This window comes from Opisthorchis viverrini (assembly GCF_000715545.1).
Source record: "Opisthorchis viverrini unplaced genomic scaffold opera_v5_124, whole genome shotgun sequence".
NCBI classification, from domain to species: domain Eukaryota; kingdom Metazoa; phylum Platyhelminthes; class Trematoda; order Opisthorchiida; family Opisthorchiidae; genus Opisthorchis; species Opisthorchis viverrini.
In genome coordinates, this window is record NW_008751781.1 from 1,104,759 (window position 1) to 1,121,002 (window position 16,244).

Genomic DNA, 16,244 nt, shown 5'->3' on the forward strand with positions numbered 1-16,244 from the left:
TGTTTGGAGTTCGCTTGATTTTTACCTATGCCCAGTTCATCCATGAGCTAACACTTCTGTGCTGCGCCGTAACAATGCTTATAGAGATATCTTCAGTATCGCCCAGGTTACACTTCACTGCATCAGTATTGGAAATACGTGCAACAGACCAACAATTTGTGGCGCCCTAGCACCTAGTTTTCTCGTATCCACAGAACTGGAAACGGGTGCTAAGTCAACACACAATGGCACGGAGAAAAAGCATATCCGTTGGCATTCATTAAATCAGTCAGAAAATACCACCAGTGTTCCGATACCCTGGAACAAGCTAAACAAAACGACATTTTTTGATACCACCAGTCAGAACATGGCCACCATGCTGCAAGAATTGATAATTACGTCTGTATGCAAATTGAGAGAGCGCTGGACTCGATCAACGGCGAACCAAAATCATTCAAATTGCAAGGTGGAGAACGGTATAGACGGGGTTTGGCGCAAGTCAGTACGAAATTCGGTTCGATGGATTCTCTTCACCAGAAACTACCTAAAACTAACAGAAGGCAGCTCTTCATTGTAAAAAGAAAGGTTGCGGTAGATGAAAACACGTTCGAACGAAAGTGTTAAGGTTTGGCTTAAGAGTAAACCAATCAAAGCTGACTACCCCCTATGCCTTCCAAGTTAGCAACATCAAGAACTGGAGCAATTTGCCCTGTTTTTTTTTAGCAATTTTACGCAACTTATGTTGAGCGGCTCTGCCCTTGTAGAAAATCGTAGACTCCTTGCCCTGTTTTTAGCAATTTTACGCAACTTATGTTGAGCGGCTCTGTCCTTGTAGAAAATCGTAGACTCCACTCTGTGAGTCGAGATTCCAAGACCCAAAACTGTGAAACATTCAGGTTTGGGAGCAACACATACGTAGGAATGGCGCAAACTCACGATACAAGTTGCTTGATCCTGATTGGCTGTTGATTACGTGGTAGTCGATGTGTTCACCGGGCTTCCAATCGCTTTCCAATAAGCTTCGTAGTTATGCGATGGGACAATGTCAATGCAGGGTTAGTAACAACAATAACAGTTCATCCACAACACACTTTCGGTACCAAACTGCCATGCCACCCGAAGAAAGCAAGTGGGCTGAGGTATTGCCTGGACAGGATCAGTCGGAATGCCGGAGGAGGGTTACAACCACGCACCTTCCAGTTTTTCACTTCGCACCATAACAGCTCACAGTTTAGCCTAACTGTTCTCTTTGGTGTCCTTTTAGTGATACACGGATGAACAGATCGACAACTAAGCAACGCAGTCGAGTTACCAACAGTTAGACCATAAGCACCACTCATCATTCACAGGAATCGGTCTAATCAAGTTAGAATAAAAAAAACAGTGAAGAGGATGTTAAACATCTGGAGTGACTATGAGGGATGATCACAAGCTCGATAGTGCCGGTCAGTGAACACCATGTTCTGACGCACGACAGATCATATCCAATCATGCGCTAGGTGTGCGACTCATGAACTCTAGGGCAATTAGTCACATTACACGCCGAGGTGCACCGGTGAGTGCTGATAATTTTATTTGAAAGGAATGAGAATTTACCGGTTGGTCATGTCACATTTTAAGCTTAGCAAAGATTTCACCACCAGTTACGTTCAACAGGATATATGCATAAATCAAGTGAACTGAGTGTGATGCACAAACAAAACAGGAGCGTTCAGAGGGACACCAATGATTCTTATCACTCACCGATAGGTGCAACATGACGTGGGCGGCGGCGACTTGGTTGTTCCGTCACTGAAATTCATAGAAATGAAAAAGAAATCGAAACCCGTCAAAAGAACGGCGACAGAGATGCACGAAACAGTGGTACAACGTGAAATGATTTCATTTTCGCAAGCAACTAGGTAAACACCCTGAGAAATTTACCGGGAAACTGATGCCAGGCTATATAGGTCCAACATCGAGAAATTATAATTCATAGTGAAAACGAATGCCACCAGCCAGAAGAGAACAAACTTATGCGGAGCAAATTGTGTGGGTGAAGCGATAACAAAACGCACACGTTTATTTCGCTGATATTACATAACGGAGATGGGGAAACCGCGTTAAGCCTGTGAGGTATCATATTTTATGTATGCACACTCCTTAGTGCAGCGCGTTAGCTCTGCTCATAGCAGCAAACTTCGCTGCAACAACACGTACCAATTACCTTCCAAAATAGTCTCAAACAAAAGACCTACAAAAAAGTGGTATCGACAAGAAGAGTACCACTTAGTTACGACAGATCAAAATACAAAATACACTGTACGGAAGTTTCCAAACAGTCTATGAACAATGTTCAACTTTGTGCAGTCAGACAGTTATTTGCAAACTGAGATGACGCTAATGGGAAACTTCAGTGAACCTTTTAATTCTCAACAGTAGGAAACTATTCAGACAACTTCTGGGTCCCTAGACTGAGGATTCAGTCAGTGCCACTGTATCCTCCATCGCCTTGACGTTAAAAATTCCCCACATTTTTTCTGTCCCCATTTGTAACCCCCGCCCCACTCATGCATGCATATGAACTGGCTTTCATTTGTTCAAGCCACTTCACTCATTTAGCCTTGAGGTCATCTAGCCCTTTTATGGCCAACCTTATGCATGCGTGACTGTCTCACGTGTAAGCCTGTTTCGCTCTTGGTTTGTGTCATGAACACCGCTGAAAAACTAGTCCACCAGGACAATATGCCTCTTTGAAACAAATATGCTTAGCCCTGACAGGATATACACCGAAGCACAAGACAAAACCGTGCGATATTTATCTAGTTCCAAATGATTATCACTGTTAACCTCTTACCACATTAGAACACACATTTTTCATAAATTCTTTGTACTGCAGCTCCTGTTCTAATAATAACAATAATGATAATGAAAATCGTTCAGCCAAAAGGCCTTTCGGTGCCTAACTGCCAGGCCACCCGAGGGAAGCACGAGGGCTGAGATACTGCCAGGATATCCAAGCCTAGACAGAAGCAGTCGATGTCCTGGGGTTGGGATCACCGATCCTCCAGTTTTAAACTTCGCGCCTTAACGGAACCATTTCGAACTCATTCCTATTTGAAGCTGGTTACATAACATGGGTTGATGAAGAGCCCACGTGTTCACCAGGTTGCATCAGTAGGCATCAGTCATGGCAGCCTTGCTGAAACCGTAAAACACTTAACACCTGACAATTCATTACCTCTGTGTAAAAGGTATGCAATGAGGTTCCAGTAAGCAGTCCGTATCCCAATCACAGGGCGAGTTTAGCGTCTGCTCGACGAAGGTTTGTTTAACAGTCACGGTATCGTGGGTTGACACAATCCAAACACGCAAATATTGGAGACTACAAAAGAAGCGTTCATCCATTACACGGGAGCGAAAATCCAAGTAAAGCTCGATAGCGGATAAAAACCTTTGGGACCGTCACAAGGTCTTGAATGAAACTGTAAGAGGTAGTCTAATGTATGCTGCGAGCGCAAAGTTCCCCTAGGACGAATGTCCCGGAGGGTTGAATGGTTGAATGCTCCCCGTCTTTGAAATTATCATAAACGAGAGATTCAGCTGAGTTCCGCGTGAGTCTCCCGCAAAACCAAACTGGTTTGCAAATGAGTGTACTTCGCTGTATCCAAATATGTTGTGCATACCGTCATGTGCAACGTGTTTCAAGTAAACGTGCACACGGTGAGCAAAATCGGATGAATCTCTCAGTTAAGTCATAGAACAGCTAGAAGACAAGAGAAATTCAACTGACGATCTGCTTTAAATAATATACCTTCAAACGGCCGGTTATGATCATAAGTGAGTGGGTTTCGAGAACTTACAGGGTCTGGAATTAAGAGAAATAGGCAGCTCGTTAGGTTTAACGCCCAACGCCTCACTCAAATCCAAGTGACGTGTGCGCCGAATGAACGGGGCTCCGACGTTATCTGAATAGACGAAAAAATAGATGGAGGTTGTATTTCCCAGGATTGCTCCTGGGGAAAAGTAATCATAGCCACGCAACATGCATAAGTGCGCAGATTTAAATGGATTTGGAGGGCAATACTACTCAACTGAATCAAAGTAGCAAACTTCAGATATCTCAAGAGATCAACCGTCGTAACTAGAGAAGTTCAACAATTCGTTGTAATCCATCCTTCCTATCGCTCTGGCCTCTTCAGAGAAACTTGAATGTACAATTACAGAATGAATCACTACACACCTGTTTCGTCCTCGTCTGGAATACACAATAATACGTACGTCACGATTTAACTGTGGGACAAGAGGATACCACTTTATGTTTGAGCTGCAGGGTGATGATTACCGTTGGGATCGACACAAACTGCAGCTCATCCTCAAAGCTACTGTGAAATAGTGAAGTATCAGGACGACTGTATCAACTTAAACAGTCCGGTTAACTGTCTTCCTGAAAGTCAACTATACGGTACGCACGAAGGTGAGCTAAGTTTGTGGGGTGCAACAAAGTATCGTATGGTCTAAGTACGGCAGTGTCAGCTTACCGGTGAATGCACTTCGCTCGAGCTTGGTGGGAAAACCAACACGGGTAATGAGTAAAACTTTAAAAATCTTTTTAAGTATACTCACCAAGCAATGCATCCGGATGCTGCTCAGGAGTTGAACTTGGATGCAAGAATTCATCGAGCACCTCGGCGCTGTCGGGATCCTCCGGTGAGGGCGGAGCAACGAATGTGGGCATGGACTGTCGATAGAAAAGACAGGAAGAGGGCCCGGGTATGATGAGCATCAAACATCAAATATAAATCAATCTGCACCAGAAAACATATTTAAGAAGAAATAATTTGGGCTGCTAGCAAGTTCGTTCAAGTTAACTGACGCTCATTGAGAGCCCGAAAAAAGAAACGGTATTCGTAGTGGCTTAAAGTCACGACGACTAGCATCTCGGAACACTGGGTTTGCAATAAAAATACTCGAAAACGCTCATATGTACAAAAACCATCCTTACAAGAGAGCAGAAAGATAGGATGTCACACGAACCATGAAAACACCAAAAACCGCCATCGGAAAATTAATGAATTTGACCGGTAGAAAAGTTCGGCTGAATGGAAATTCGGCATGCAATAATCTAATCCAACATAAGGGTGTTTAGCTAACAATAGAAATAAGACAAAATAAAGAAACTGCTAGTCACGACTAATCGGAAGGAAGTGACTTTCCCAAGAACTCTCGAGCGGGAATATAAGTATCAGTTTAGGTGGGATTATGGATCCCGGGAAACCCAGCCTAGCAGGCGATCTCGATTTCGCGGGAACGGAAGAGAAAACGGGGATCGGACACGTGAACCACTAATTAGCAGTTTTTGGCGGCTATCCCCGGACCATTTAGATAGAATAATTCAGATGATCACCTCGGCATCAGCATCACCGTCATCATCGACAACACATCAGTGCTCAACCATGATGCTTCCCTGTAGGCCCAACTGTGAGGAATAGAACGCAATAGGAATAGAACGAAGTGTAAGTCCACTATAGTCATTCCGAGGGATTTCAGTCAGCTCCAAAAGCTACCGGCGTCTAGTCATATAACGCGCAGACCGAAACATCGTTTGCCGGAAAGAGTACTGCTTTCAGTGCCTGATTCAGTGTGGCCCAAACAGAGTTTGGTATAGAGGTATAGAAGCGCTTACGGAAAATCTGCCTACTATCAGTATGAGTCACCTTTCGGAATGGGATCCATGTGACTTCCCTGTGCACGGTTGGAGACGCTGCAAGATATAGCCGAGCATCGATGTCAACGGCACATTTGTCAGTTTCCATCCACATTGTCTGAATAAGCGTCTGTAGGTGTGGAAAATCATCTGGCTATTGTTGAGGCGGTCTCTTGTTTAGACGAAAGATTGTTATAACTGTATTTCCGGAGTGATTACAGAAATTCACACAATGTCACACTAGAATCTTCGCGGCGGGGCCGAACTGCAAATACCCAACTCCAATTGGCCCATATTGACCAATCAAGGCATGCTCCGTAGCAACCTAATCGAAGTGATGGGTTATTCGGAGCGGCTTGACTGCGGTTTCTCCACAACCATTTCTCGAGCTTACCAAAAGCTACACTGGCCTCAGCGACACGAAATTACAGTTCACTATCTACGGTCAAGTTAGCGGACTGGGTACTTTTGAGTAAGCGGATGTCCGCGGCCTTGACGCATGGACGAGTGTTGCAGACCACACCTGGCTTAGGTGGTGCAAAGCTAAACTGTGCAGTAGCAGTTGCAAACTTCCCGGTTATGTGTTGCAACTCAACTTGCCTGCATTTGAGCAGCCTGCAAACATGAAAATGCGGACCGTGGTCTGTTGAACCATGCTCCCAGCACCAAAACGTCGGTTACCGGACAGACTTCCATCAAGCCGACACTCGGACTGAATATCAGCAACATCGCTCATGATAGCCTTTTTATGGATAGTGCGGAGAAGGGGGCAAGAACCCATTCCTACTTTCGGCTACTGGGGATTTTAAAACCGTTTGAAGTCGACCAACTGGTCTGCGCATTTGCTTCCATTCCGTCAGGCAGGCTCTGGATAGGATTGATGAATGCTGGCAGAAAGCTAATTCGGAAAGAACTTCTTGACTAACCGAGTGGACGGTCTTCGAGGTGTCTGTGAAAAGTGAAAGGAGCGGCTGACTATGTTCATGGTATTTTCCTCGAATATCTCGTGCAGTAAATATCACGTCAGGCTGAATAGCACGCAGCTGAATAAACACACCTCTGGGGTGCGATGCATAATCGTCCATCATGACGCCTCGATTAGGTCAAGATGTTGCGTCATGCACCCATGGCACACAAGATCCTGAATGGCATGAAAATATCTCACCCTCGAACTTCCATTGATGTATATCGTAGCGATGCGATACCAAGAATTAGTTGACCGAACTGGAAAAGCGGTAAAGAATCAAGAAGACGGGCGAATTTGCACGTGAAACGCTCGTGGAGAAAACGCCAGGACTCTTGGCTGCACGTGGTCAATGAGACCCATGTGTCTAGGTTTGCGACTGAGGTACAAAGTGGACAAGCTAATTGCTGATGAAACAAAGGAAATAATTAATCCCATAAAAGCCTAGTAATTACTTATTCCGTCAACCAAATCATAAGAAGCCCGCTTTTGGCCAACACTATGTTGAAAATCCGAAGACATGAATAAGTCCATAAGGCCGGGAGCTTGGGATGGCTCAGTAATTAGGGCACGAACTTATTAGCCGGAAGGTTGGTGATTCGAACTCAAATTCTGCATCACGACTGCTCCTGTCTAGGCTTGTGAAGCTTGGGATGGCTCAGTAATTAAGGCACGAACTTATTGGCCGGAAGGTTAGGGGTTCGAACCTAAAACCTGCATCACGACTGCTCCTGTCTAGGCTTGGGCAACATAACAGTATCTCATCCCTCGCGCTTCCTTCAGGTGGCACGGCAGCTAGCCAGCGAAATGGTGCTACAGCTGAACTGTAAGACCGGAGAGAGCTCATGAAATGCACGCAACGGCAATGCTTCACGAGATATACTGACAAGGAATAAGGGTACCAGAAGAGACAACAAAGTCTGCGGGAAATGGCGAAAATACAACGTCAGGGAATTAACGCACCTCGCTCGATGGATAGATTGTATATCCGTCAGCCGGAGGATTGGAAACCAATCGGAACGCCGGAACGCCTTCACACCAAGCCATAATGTACGAGTTGTTGATCACGTTGGGAACGGATGGGGACTCATCGATAAACCACCGCTCATCATTCAAACGGGCCTCAATCGACGGGCGAAATAGAGCACCAAGCTATTGATTGGGTGTGATAGAAAGATGGAGGAAAACGGACTGGTAGAGTACACGGAAAGGTCACCCATGGATAAACCAAAAATGGGGCTGTACATTCTAAAATACGGAACTGACGCTGCCAGAAGGAAATATGCTAGTTTTACAGCTCGTCCATGTATATTCTACTGAATTCATCCGTTTTAATATTTATGTCAAACTGATGGGTGTTCATACAGACAAACTCATTGCAAATGAAGTGCACCCGAAAGCGAACACCCAAGGGATCGGAAAAAATTGTCAGAATGAACGAGTTTGGAGTTCTGTACTAAGACCCCACGATTCACTGCTGCTTTCGATATCCATTCCTGAGTTTAAAGTTCTGATTTGACACGCACAGCTCGCACTACATACCACTGCACTGTAACAACATCCATAAAAGGAACGTCCAAGTAGTGCATGTTTTGACCATATCTAGACATCACAAAAACTATTCAGTTTACACGACGTCTAAACTAAGCGGGCGAACAGATAAAATAACGACAATCATTGAGTTATTGAAAGCACTGAGGCTTCACTGGCGTTCATCGGTGCCAGTTCATCCGAATAAAGCCTTATAATGGAAAAAATGGAGCGGAGAGGGGGACTTAGGGCTAGCCTATTACAAAAGACCGAAGTGCCTACACCCTCAGCACTCAGTTAGACAATCTGAATAGAAACTGACGGCATGAACGCCACTGACATCGGTTAGCCGCCGGGCCGTTGAGTGTCTTCAGCAAAACACATGAAGGGTTACGTGCATCCTCTTTTGGAAGGTGAACAGAGCCAACAGTACCTGGAATTTATGCAAATCCTGCATTCCCTATTGTATGTCAGATCCTGTCCACCTATAGGTTTCCGCCACTTCAAATTAGACACAGAAACAGTGCTCGCCTCGGCACCCACTAACTCGGCATGCGTAAAACATGTTTCGGCAACTTTAGCTTGCAATGCTGAAGTTATCGTTTGAGCGAAACATACTTGCTTCGTTATTCGAAGATCCGAAGATTTCTGAGATCCTCCGCCCGCATTAGCGGATGGTATCGACCAAATGGAGAGATAACATTGTCACTTCATTGCAATATAATCCATCTATTCATTTAATGGTTGTTTCAGGGAGCATAATCAGACGGCGCTGTCCGACGGATGATTGCCTCAAATGCAGCAGACCAAACTGTCCCGGCTATTTGATCGTGAAGACGTCGATGATCATTAATCGAAGGACGGCGAAACAATGTTCTTAAACTAAGAATGTCACATCCTCAAGGGTTGTGTGAACTAGCAAACAGCTACCAACGGTAGCAACACTTTTGACTTATACTGATGTGACACGATAGAACATCAATATTGATTTTTTAAAAGTAATCACGCATCCACGCTCATCTTCTGAGGATTTGTTAGCGATTTTTATGCAGAACTCGGGATAGCCTATTGGTCAAACCGGAAACCACTGACCGGAAGGTCAGTAGTTGATTACTCTCTACCCAGAATTGAGCAACCTGACAGTAACTCAACCCAAACGCTTCCCTCAAGTTGCAACACAACTGTGTATCGAAAGGGTACCACAGTTGTGACTGCCTTTTTAACCAGCCTCTGCCGTACAACACAAGTCTTGAGCTAAGTATCGCTTGAAAAATCAGACTAGTTGCGTGTATATTGCATGCACAATCAGGTGAAGGTTCGTACCTACCATGGCCGCTCTCACCCTTCTTAGCATCGGGCCCAGTGGTGAGCCCATACCAGCCGACATTTTCATGAGCTGGCATAGAGAAGATAGAATTCTACTGCCGATATGTGAACGACATTTTCGCGGTTTTGAACAATAAAACCGAGATCAAATTGCTGCAACAATCCGAATCACCTGAAAAAGGGAAACCGATAACTTTTTCCACTTCCTAGATATCGGCCTTGAGCGACGTCACGATGGTATACTGAAGCGACCGGTGTACTGAGAACCCACTTGGTCCGAGCAATACATCAACTTTGACACCATCGTGTCACTAGAGCGGAAGTAGAATCTGATCCACTTACAGAACGAAGGAAATATGTTCCCATGATGCGCTGGAACAAGAAATCCTAACTCTCACCAATGTTTTAGAAGACGAAGGGTTCCCCGACAGTTTATAAAGCATTTGAACAGGGGAAGAGCCAACACTGTCACCGCCACAGTTGAAGGAAACCCCATTTACATTAGCCTCCCGTTTAAGGGCGCTTTGCCAGCTGACCTACCGGACAGCAAACTTATAAGTGTAATACGTTTCGTCCAAGAAATGTCACCATGTGTTCCAGTATGTGTTGTGTACCTTCAAAGTTCAAAGTGATATTACGAAACTGGGTGAGCGGGCCACCGAAACTGGTCAAGGTATCAAAATCAATAAACCTGGTGGACAGATTCACCCATCTGAGTGGTTGCATTATGTCCAGCGACAGTATCGTTGAGGAACTGAATGCTAGCATCGCTAAAGCCTGTTCTGTTCCCATTAAGCGTAGACACTTCTGGAGTCGAGGTGCCATTAGTCCGTCGATGAAAGCCAGGCCTTACAATGTGGTGATGCGTCGTGTTGCTTCGTGATTGTGAATCCTCGCCGCTGTGCTTTGAATACCGAGGAAGATTGCTTGATTTGAAAATCGGTGGGTTCACGTCATTGCGAATGTATTGCGAGAAAATAAAATTAGCAATGCTGTAGTACGTTGGCTTGGCTGATTCAAATATGCTTGTTTGATCATGTGCTCCGTATACGAAGCAATCAATTGTCCCACCATTTGTTGCGATAGGTTCCAACTAGGTGCCACAAGTTGGACGCCGTATGACGGAGCATGAAAAACATAAGTGGTTTTGGCCTCACTGGTGCTTATCGTCTGTGAGCCCCATTACATCAATGACTGGAGGTGCTCACTGATTTGGCGATATCATGACCTCGAGATCCCTCAGTAATTGATGCCTGGGCTGGAACGTCGGTGGTTCGAACCCAATCAATTCATCTCAAGTGCTGCTGTCTAGGCTTGGGAAACTTGGCAGTATCAAACCTCGAGCTTCCTAAGGAACGGCAAGTCACAATTAGTGATGGATTTATTCCGCTGTTCTGCTGTTCCTTTGTTTTTTTTAGTGAGATTTTACTATTCTTTACCCCCTAGGTCCTCCAATTTCCACTGAAAAAGCTGCAGCGACCGGAAAACATAGCACACACTTACACGGTTCACAGTTGTGAAGCCGAAACGAATCCGGTTCGGCTTCAAACTCTCACCCAATGATACCGTAATTCTAGTTCGTGCCGCGTATGGCGAAAACTTGGTCGCCTTAGATTATGCCACGAGACACCTTAAGGGTGCGAGTTCTGGGCCATTCCAAACTATAATTTTGAAATGAGAGCAACAGTTCCTAAAAACTGCGTCTTTCGTAATATACCGGCCATGTAGTGAAAAAAAATGCAAGTTCTTGCATTCGGTCTGATCCATCATGTGGACAAGTAAACACCGTCAACACGCAAACATGAGATTCATTTATTTTCTTTTCACATCACAAGTTCCCACGCGTTCGCGATTATGAAATTAATGCCAGTCGAAGCTGACAGCTAGCATTCGAAACAGAAGGGTTGTTAGTCATTCCCACCGACACACAACAATGCATGGGCTAGGTAGCCTGTTAATCATGGATAGTGGTCAATGTGCAATCTGGAAGTTTGAATTGTACGCATCGCTTAAAATCGCACTGAAAACCGTGCAGATTCAGGCAGTTGCTAGATTTTTCCCTACAATCAAACNCTCCAACAAAAGGCAAATTATTTGTGACCCAATGAGAATGCCTGGACAGGGAGGGGTCACATTTTTGTAGAGATAATTCCCAGAATGTACCAGGAATCACACAAGCGAAGCCAATATTTGTCGCCAGGAGATAAGCGAAGTGAGAAAAATTTTGTTTCACTTTGATTCATCATTACGATTTCGATACACCCGGATTTTCGTTAGTTTTACGGAAATATGCGAATTGTGGCTGAGCTTTCATTCACCAGTTAATTTATTTTACAACTGTTTTCAATCGACTGATCAGAAAGTCCATAGTTCGAACCCGAACATCTCAACTGCTTCTGTCTGGGTGTGGGGAACCTGGCAGCATGTCAGCCCTCGTGCTTCTTTTGGATGGTATGGCAACTAGGCGCCGAAAGGGCGTCACGGCTGGACGAATATTTTCTAGATGATTGCCTGACCTAATTACCCCCATCCCCGGACGGATTACTTCAAAAGCTCTGTCTCCATGTGTTCAAGCTTTCAGATTTATCAATAACAGTGGGACTGCGTGCACAATAACCTTTGGAAAAAGTGAAACGCAGAAATATTACACGTCGTGAACTAACTACGAAACGCTAAGTCAGTGATGCTGACGCGGCCAAACTGGCAGCACTGTTGTGGGATCACGAATATGGGGAAACTCCGGTTCGCGGAGATAGGTGGTGGGTGGACAGAATTTGGACGAAAGCCGAAATGATACACGACGTCACTGGTTACGCCTGTTAATTGCTGTTCATAAAGTGCTAATGACACTCAGAGATGATGGTTAGCACTCTCATATATATATATATATATATATATATATNATATATATATATATCTTGAAGCTCCAATAGCAAGGAGCCTGCAACGAGCAAACTTGGGTCAAATTGTCAGTACAAACCGACTGAAAGCAGCAATACAACTGCGAAGTCCAACTAAAACGTCGAAGAACGCTTGTCATCATCATCATTGTCAGCCGTAATAACCGCGTACTTGTCCTACAATGGTTGTAGCTTCCGCAGTTTCGTTCACCGATGATTTGAGGGCGGGGGATGATGACTTAATGCATAAACCCAGCACTGTCAGTGGGCTGTCAAGTGGGGAGATTGAGAAGGGAGCTATGCACTGAAGGCAATAGCTTGGATGCACAAGCGCCATTGAGGGTGCGACTGGGCCATGTCTGACAATGTCTCTAACCATTGATGTGGACCATCTCGGCGTCCCTATCCAGGAAGACGGCTGGTTTTCTCTCTCTCGCCAAAGAAGATCCAATGTTTTGCATTGACTGGTCTGATAAGATACCTGGCTGAAGGATAGAAAATGTTGCACTACTAACATTCGTGGTCAGTAGTGTCAGAAGGCCGGGACATCTTCGATAGCAAACAATCATAATCCGTCTCGATAGCTATAATTTAAGATCCGAGATAGAGTTCGGTAACAAATAACCAGACTGACGACCAGTAGAAATCGACAGCAGTCTACCAACTTTGCTATTCACCGCTTGCCTTACTCTAGATTATTCGGGTGCTCTAAGACCAGAAAGCATCGCTATCGTATACCAGAAATAGTGATCATGGAGTATCGGCAGTGTGGTATGCAAATATTATATGCTTAATGGGGATCTCGTCCTGTAGGACAAGCCGTGTTTAATAGCCCAGAAGTACCGTGTTTATCGGCTTTTCAGCAAAGATTAGTCCCCACTGAAAGTCCCCCAACGCTTCTCACACTGCCAACAATTTATGAGTAGCACAGAGGGAGAATAAGATTCATCCCGCGAGCGAAAATTCCATCTGAGAAGTCGTCATTCGAGGAGCCAGTCAACACGTGGCTACGTGATGTGGTTTCTGCAATTAACGAATGAGCGGTACTATATCCTGTCTGAGGGTGAGCTAATCGCGATGCAGGTCAGTCAGTCAAAGCCGGACGGCTGAGTGTTCAAACTGCCGAGTAGGAGGTCGCGGCTTGGAAAGTGCGTAGAATTTCGTGAGATCCGCACTGCTGATGATTCGCAATAGAGGTGAAGCAGCTGTACAGCACGTTTGAAGGTCAATCATCGAGCTCGGCGAAAAGACCGACAGGCACCTGATCAATAGCCAATGGTCTTGTTCCCTGCTGGATGCATTGCTTAGAGAAATGGACTAGTTTGAACACTGTTCAGTGCCAACCGTTTTTGATACACACAAAAAAGATAATTTTCACAGAAGCCACACTTGTTCATAGGCTTGTTGGAAGTGGTCAGTTCATTGGGAAACCCATGAAGACCGCTTTTCGCGCTCTCTAAGGATGGTCATCAGGGAAGGATGATGGAACTTGATTGACCTCACGCAAGCCAGAGCGGGTGGGTACAAGTTCAGTTAGTATTGCGCAGACAACGTAGGCGATGGCAAGCAGAAAACATACGGCTTTGTTTGGGTTTTGGCATCGCGACTGATTGAGTGCGTGGATAGGTTGAGTGTGAGTGAAGAGTAGTTTCATCGCGAGCGTCCTGTAATACACATACGTGGATGTTTTATTGGGCTATTCGAATAGCGCTTGCCTGAATATGCATACCGGGAACGGTCTTTGCGCGCTTTCCTCGACGGATGACAATAAAGCGTGCGTTAGTTGGAAATAAGCTGAATATGAGGGTTGTTTACGGCTTTAGCATGCTGTTCCAACTGGTGGGATATGTGCTACCAAACCCAGCTCCGGCAAAGCGCATACAAGTTATTCAGACACATACGGACGTTTAGTTGGTACGAAAAAGACATTGATTTAAGATGCAAATAAATCGTTTGTTTTCAGGGTTACTCAAACGAATTTACCACAAAAAGCACACACAGGGTTGAGTTAAACCGATGCTCACGATTTGGAAATACTTCTGCCCCGAAACCAGTACCATACACAAGAACGGTGTTGGTCAGTACTGCAAAAACGGTATATAGCCCAACTTCGTGGGATAGACAAGTATGAGTTCACTCAGTGGCGTGTTAAGGACACTTGACGGTTTCCGTTATGGACACAGTCAAGTCGGTGAGTTGACTACTCAAAGATCATTTCGAAGAAACAAGTGAATCGGGTTTCTAGACATACAATATCCACCATTGAGCAATGGAACAGAGAGAGACTAACGGGTGATTGCGTAAGTCATTGAATCTTGCCTAAAACACTGTCATGAAGCAGTATACGACACGGACAAATCGACTGAGTAGTGAAACAAGTAAGAGAACTTCCTAACAGAGCATACTCGTTTTGGTTCAAGTAGAGCCTAAGGTTGACGGAAACTAGAACGGATTGTGCCAGGGAGAACGAAACCGCTCGACGACTGTCGAACAGTTTTCACCGACTTTGAATAGTGCTCCGCCAAGAAAATTTACTGCGATATCTTGAATATCGTGTGAGTTGAAACTTCAGGCGGTTTTTGCGCAGTACATTCAGTTGAAGGCTATCATAAACGGGAAATTCAGCCGGGTTTCAGATGAGTCACTCGTTAAAATAAATTGGTAGACTCCATCTTCAATCTCACAAAAATTGTGTCCACACACTTGGATCGTTCTATAAATACTAATCGTAAGACGACGAAACTTCTACCCAATCGATCAAGCCTGTTAGAATAGCAAAAAATCTCCCCCTTCGCCAAACTTCGGTATGCCATTTGACTGTAAATCAATATGTCCTAAATGTGGTTCAGTGAGGATTTCTGACAGCTTTCCTCACTTATGATTTCTCTCAAAATTCGTTTGTAAAGCTGTACAAATCAACAATCATAACACATCGATGTTTCAGTCCGAATGGATTTTCTTTGGTTCGCTTTTGGCTGTCAGTTCATGGGTTTTACATTTTCGTAGAATTCGGAAACGATCCGACAAATCCGTCGTATTGTGGCTGCTTCCCAGCTTCAGTATATCGATTGTTCCGGTGTAGGCACCAGCAACTTGACAATATCTGAGCGCGGCAACTGGGCGCCGAAATAGTGCGACAGGAGAACGATTTTTTTCGCTTGTGCAGTACTCTGCGAAACAACTGTCGTCCAAATCGAAGTTGAAACGTAGCGTCCAACTCAGTTCTGTCGAGGCTTCCTCCACTATTCCCGATAGCTCCGGCTGTAGTTAGGTGGCCTAAATTGAATAACCGGTTTGATGGTAACATATCGGCGAAGCACAGTGATATTAAGTGAGATATTGATTTTCCTACCGTCCAGAGGACAATGGGTAATGAAATAATGGTTCAGGTGCGGCTGTAGGCACCCTTTCACAGCTTAACCAGTGAGTCATCTATAATAATAATAATTTAAGCATACCACATTGTTTTTGTTTTATCTATTCCGTATAGACATTCCCTACAGCATGTAAGATATAAGTAGTCTAATGTAAGTATATTCAATCGACCCTTACCATACATTCAAAGAGAGAAGCTGAGTTGAAATAATAAGGAATAATAAGAAGCAGAAAAACAGTGCCCTACTTTTTGACAAATACATCTATTCGAACAGCACTCTCGCCGCCTATTGGACGAAGTGTGAGACCACAAACAACTTGTCAAAACATACAACAGGTGGTCATGTTAATTCACACCGTGGGTGAAAATAATCAAACCATATAGTCGGTTAATTCACAGGGTGAAAATAATCAAACCATATAGTCGGATGTGCGCGACACCAAAGAGCATAAATCGGCTTAACTAGTATGAATTGGTCGGTCG

The 16,244-nt window shown here is 44.6% G+C and overlaps 1 protein-coding gene across 1 annotated transcript in view; it reads right to left on the bottom strand.

Moving 5' to 3' along the window:
* Positions 1–16,244, bottom strand: part of T265_06187 (hypothetical protein) — a gene marked incomplete at both ends in the record, with an annotated part of 43,685 nt that overhangs the window by 4,253 nt on the left and 23,188 nt on the right. Inside the window, 4 exons of the mRNA XM_009171388.1 lie at positions 1,723–1,770; positions 3,822–3,926; positions 4,585–4,699; positions 7,593–7,781. Of these exons, the coding sequence (XP_009169652.1) occupies positions 1,723–1,770; positions 3,822–3,926; positions 4,585–4,699; positions 7,593–7,781 (457 nt within the window). The remainder of the gene's footprint in view (positions 1–1,722; positions 1,771–3,821; positions 3,927–4,584; positions 4,700–7,592; positions 7,782–16,244) is intronic.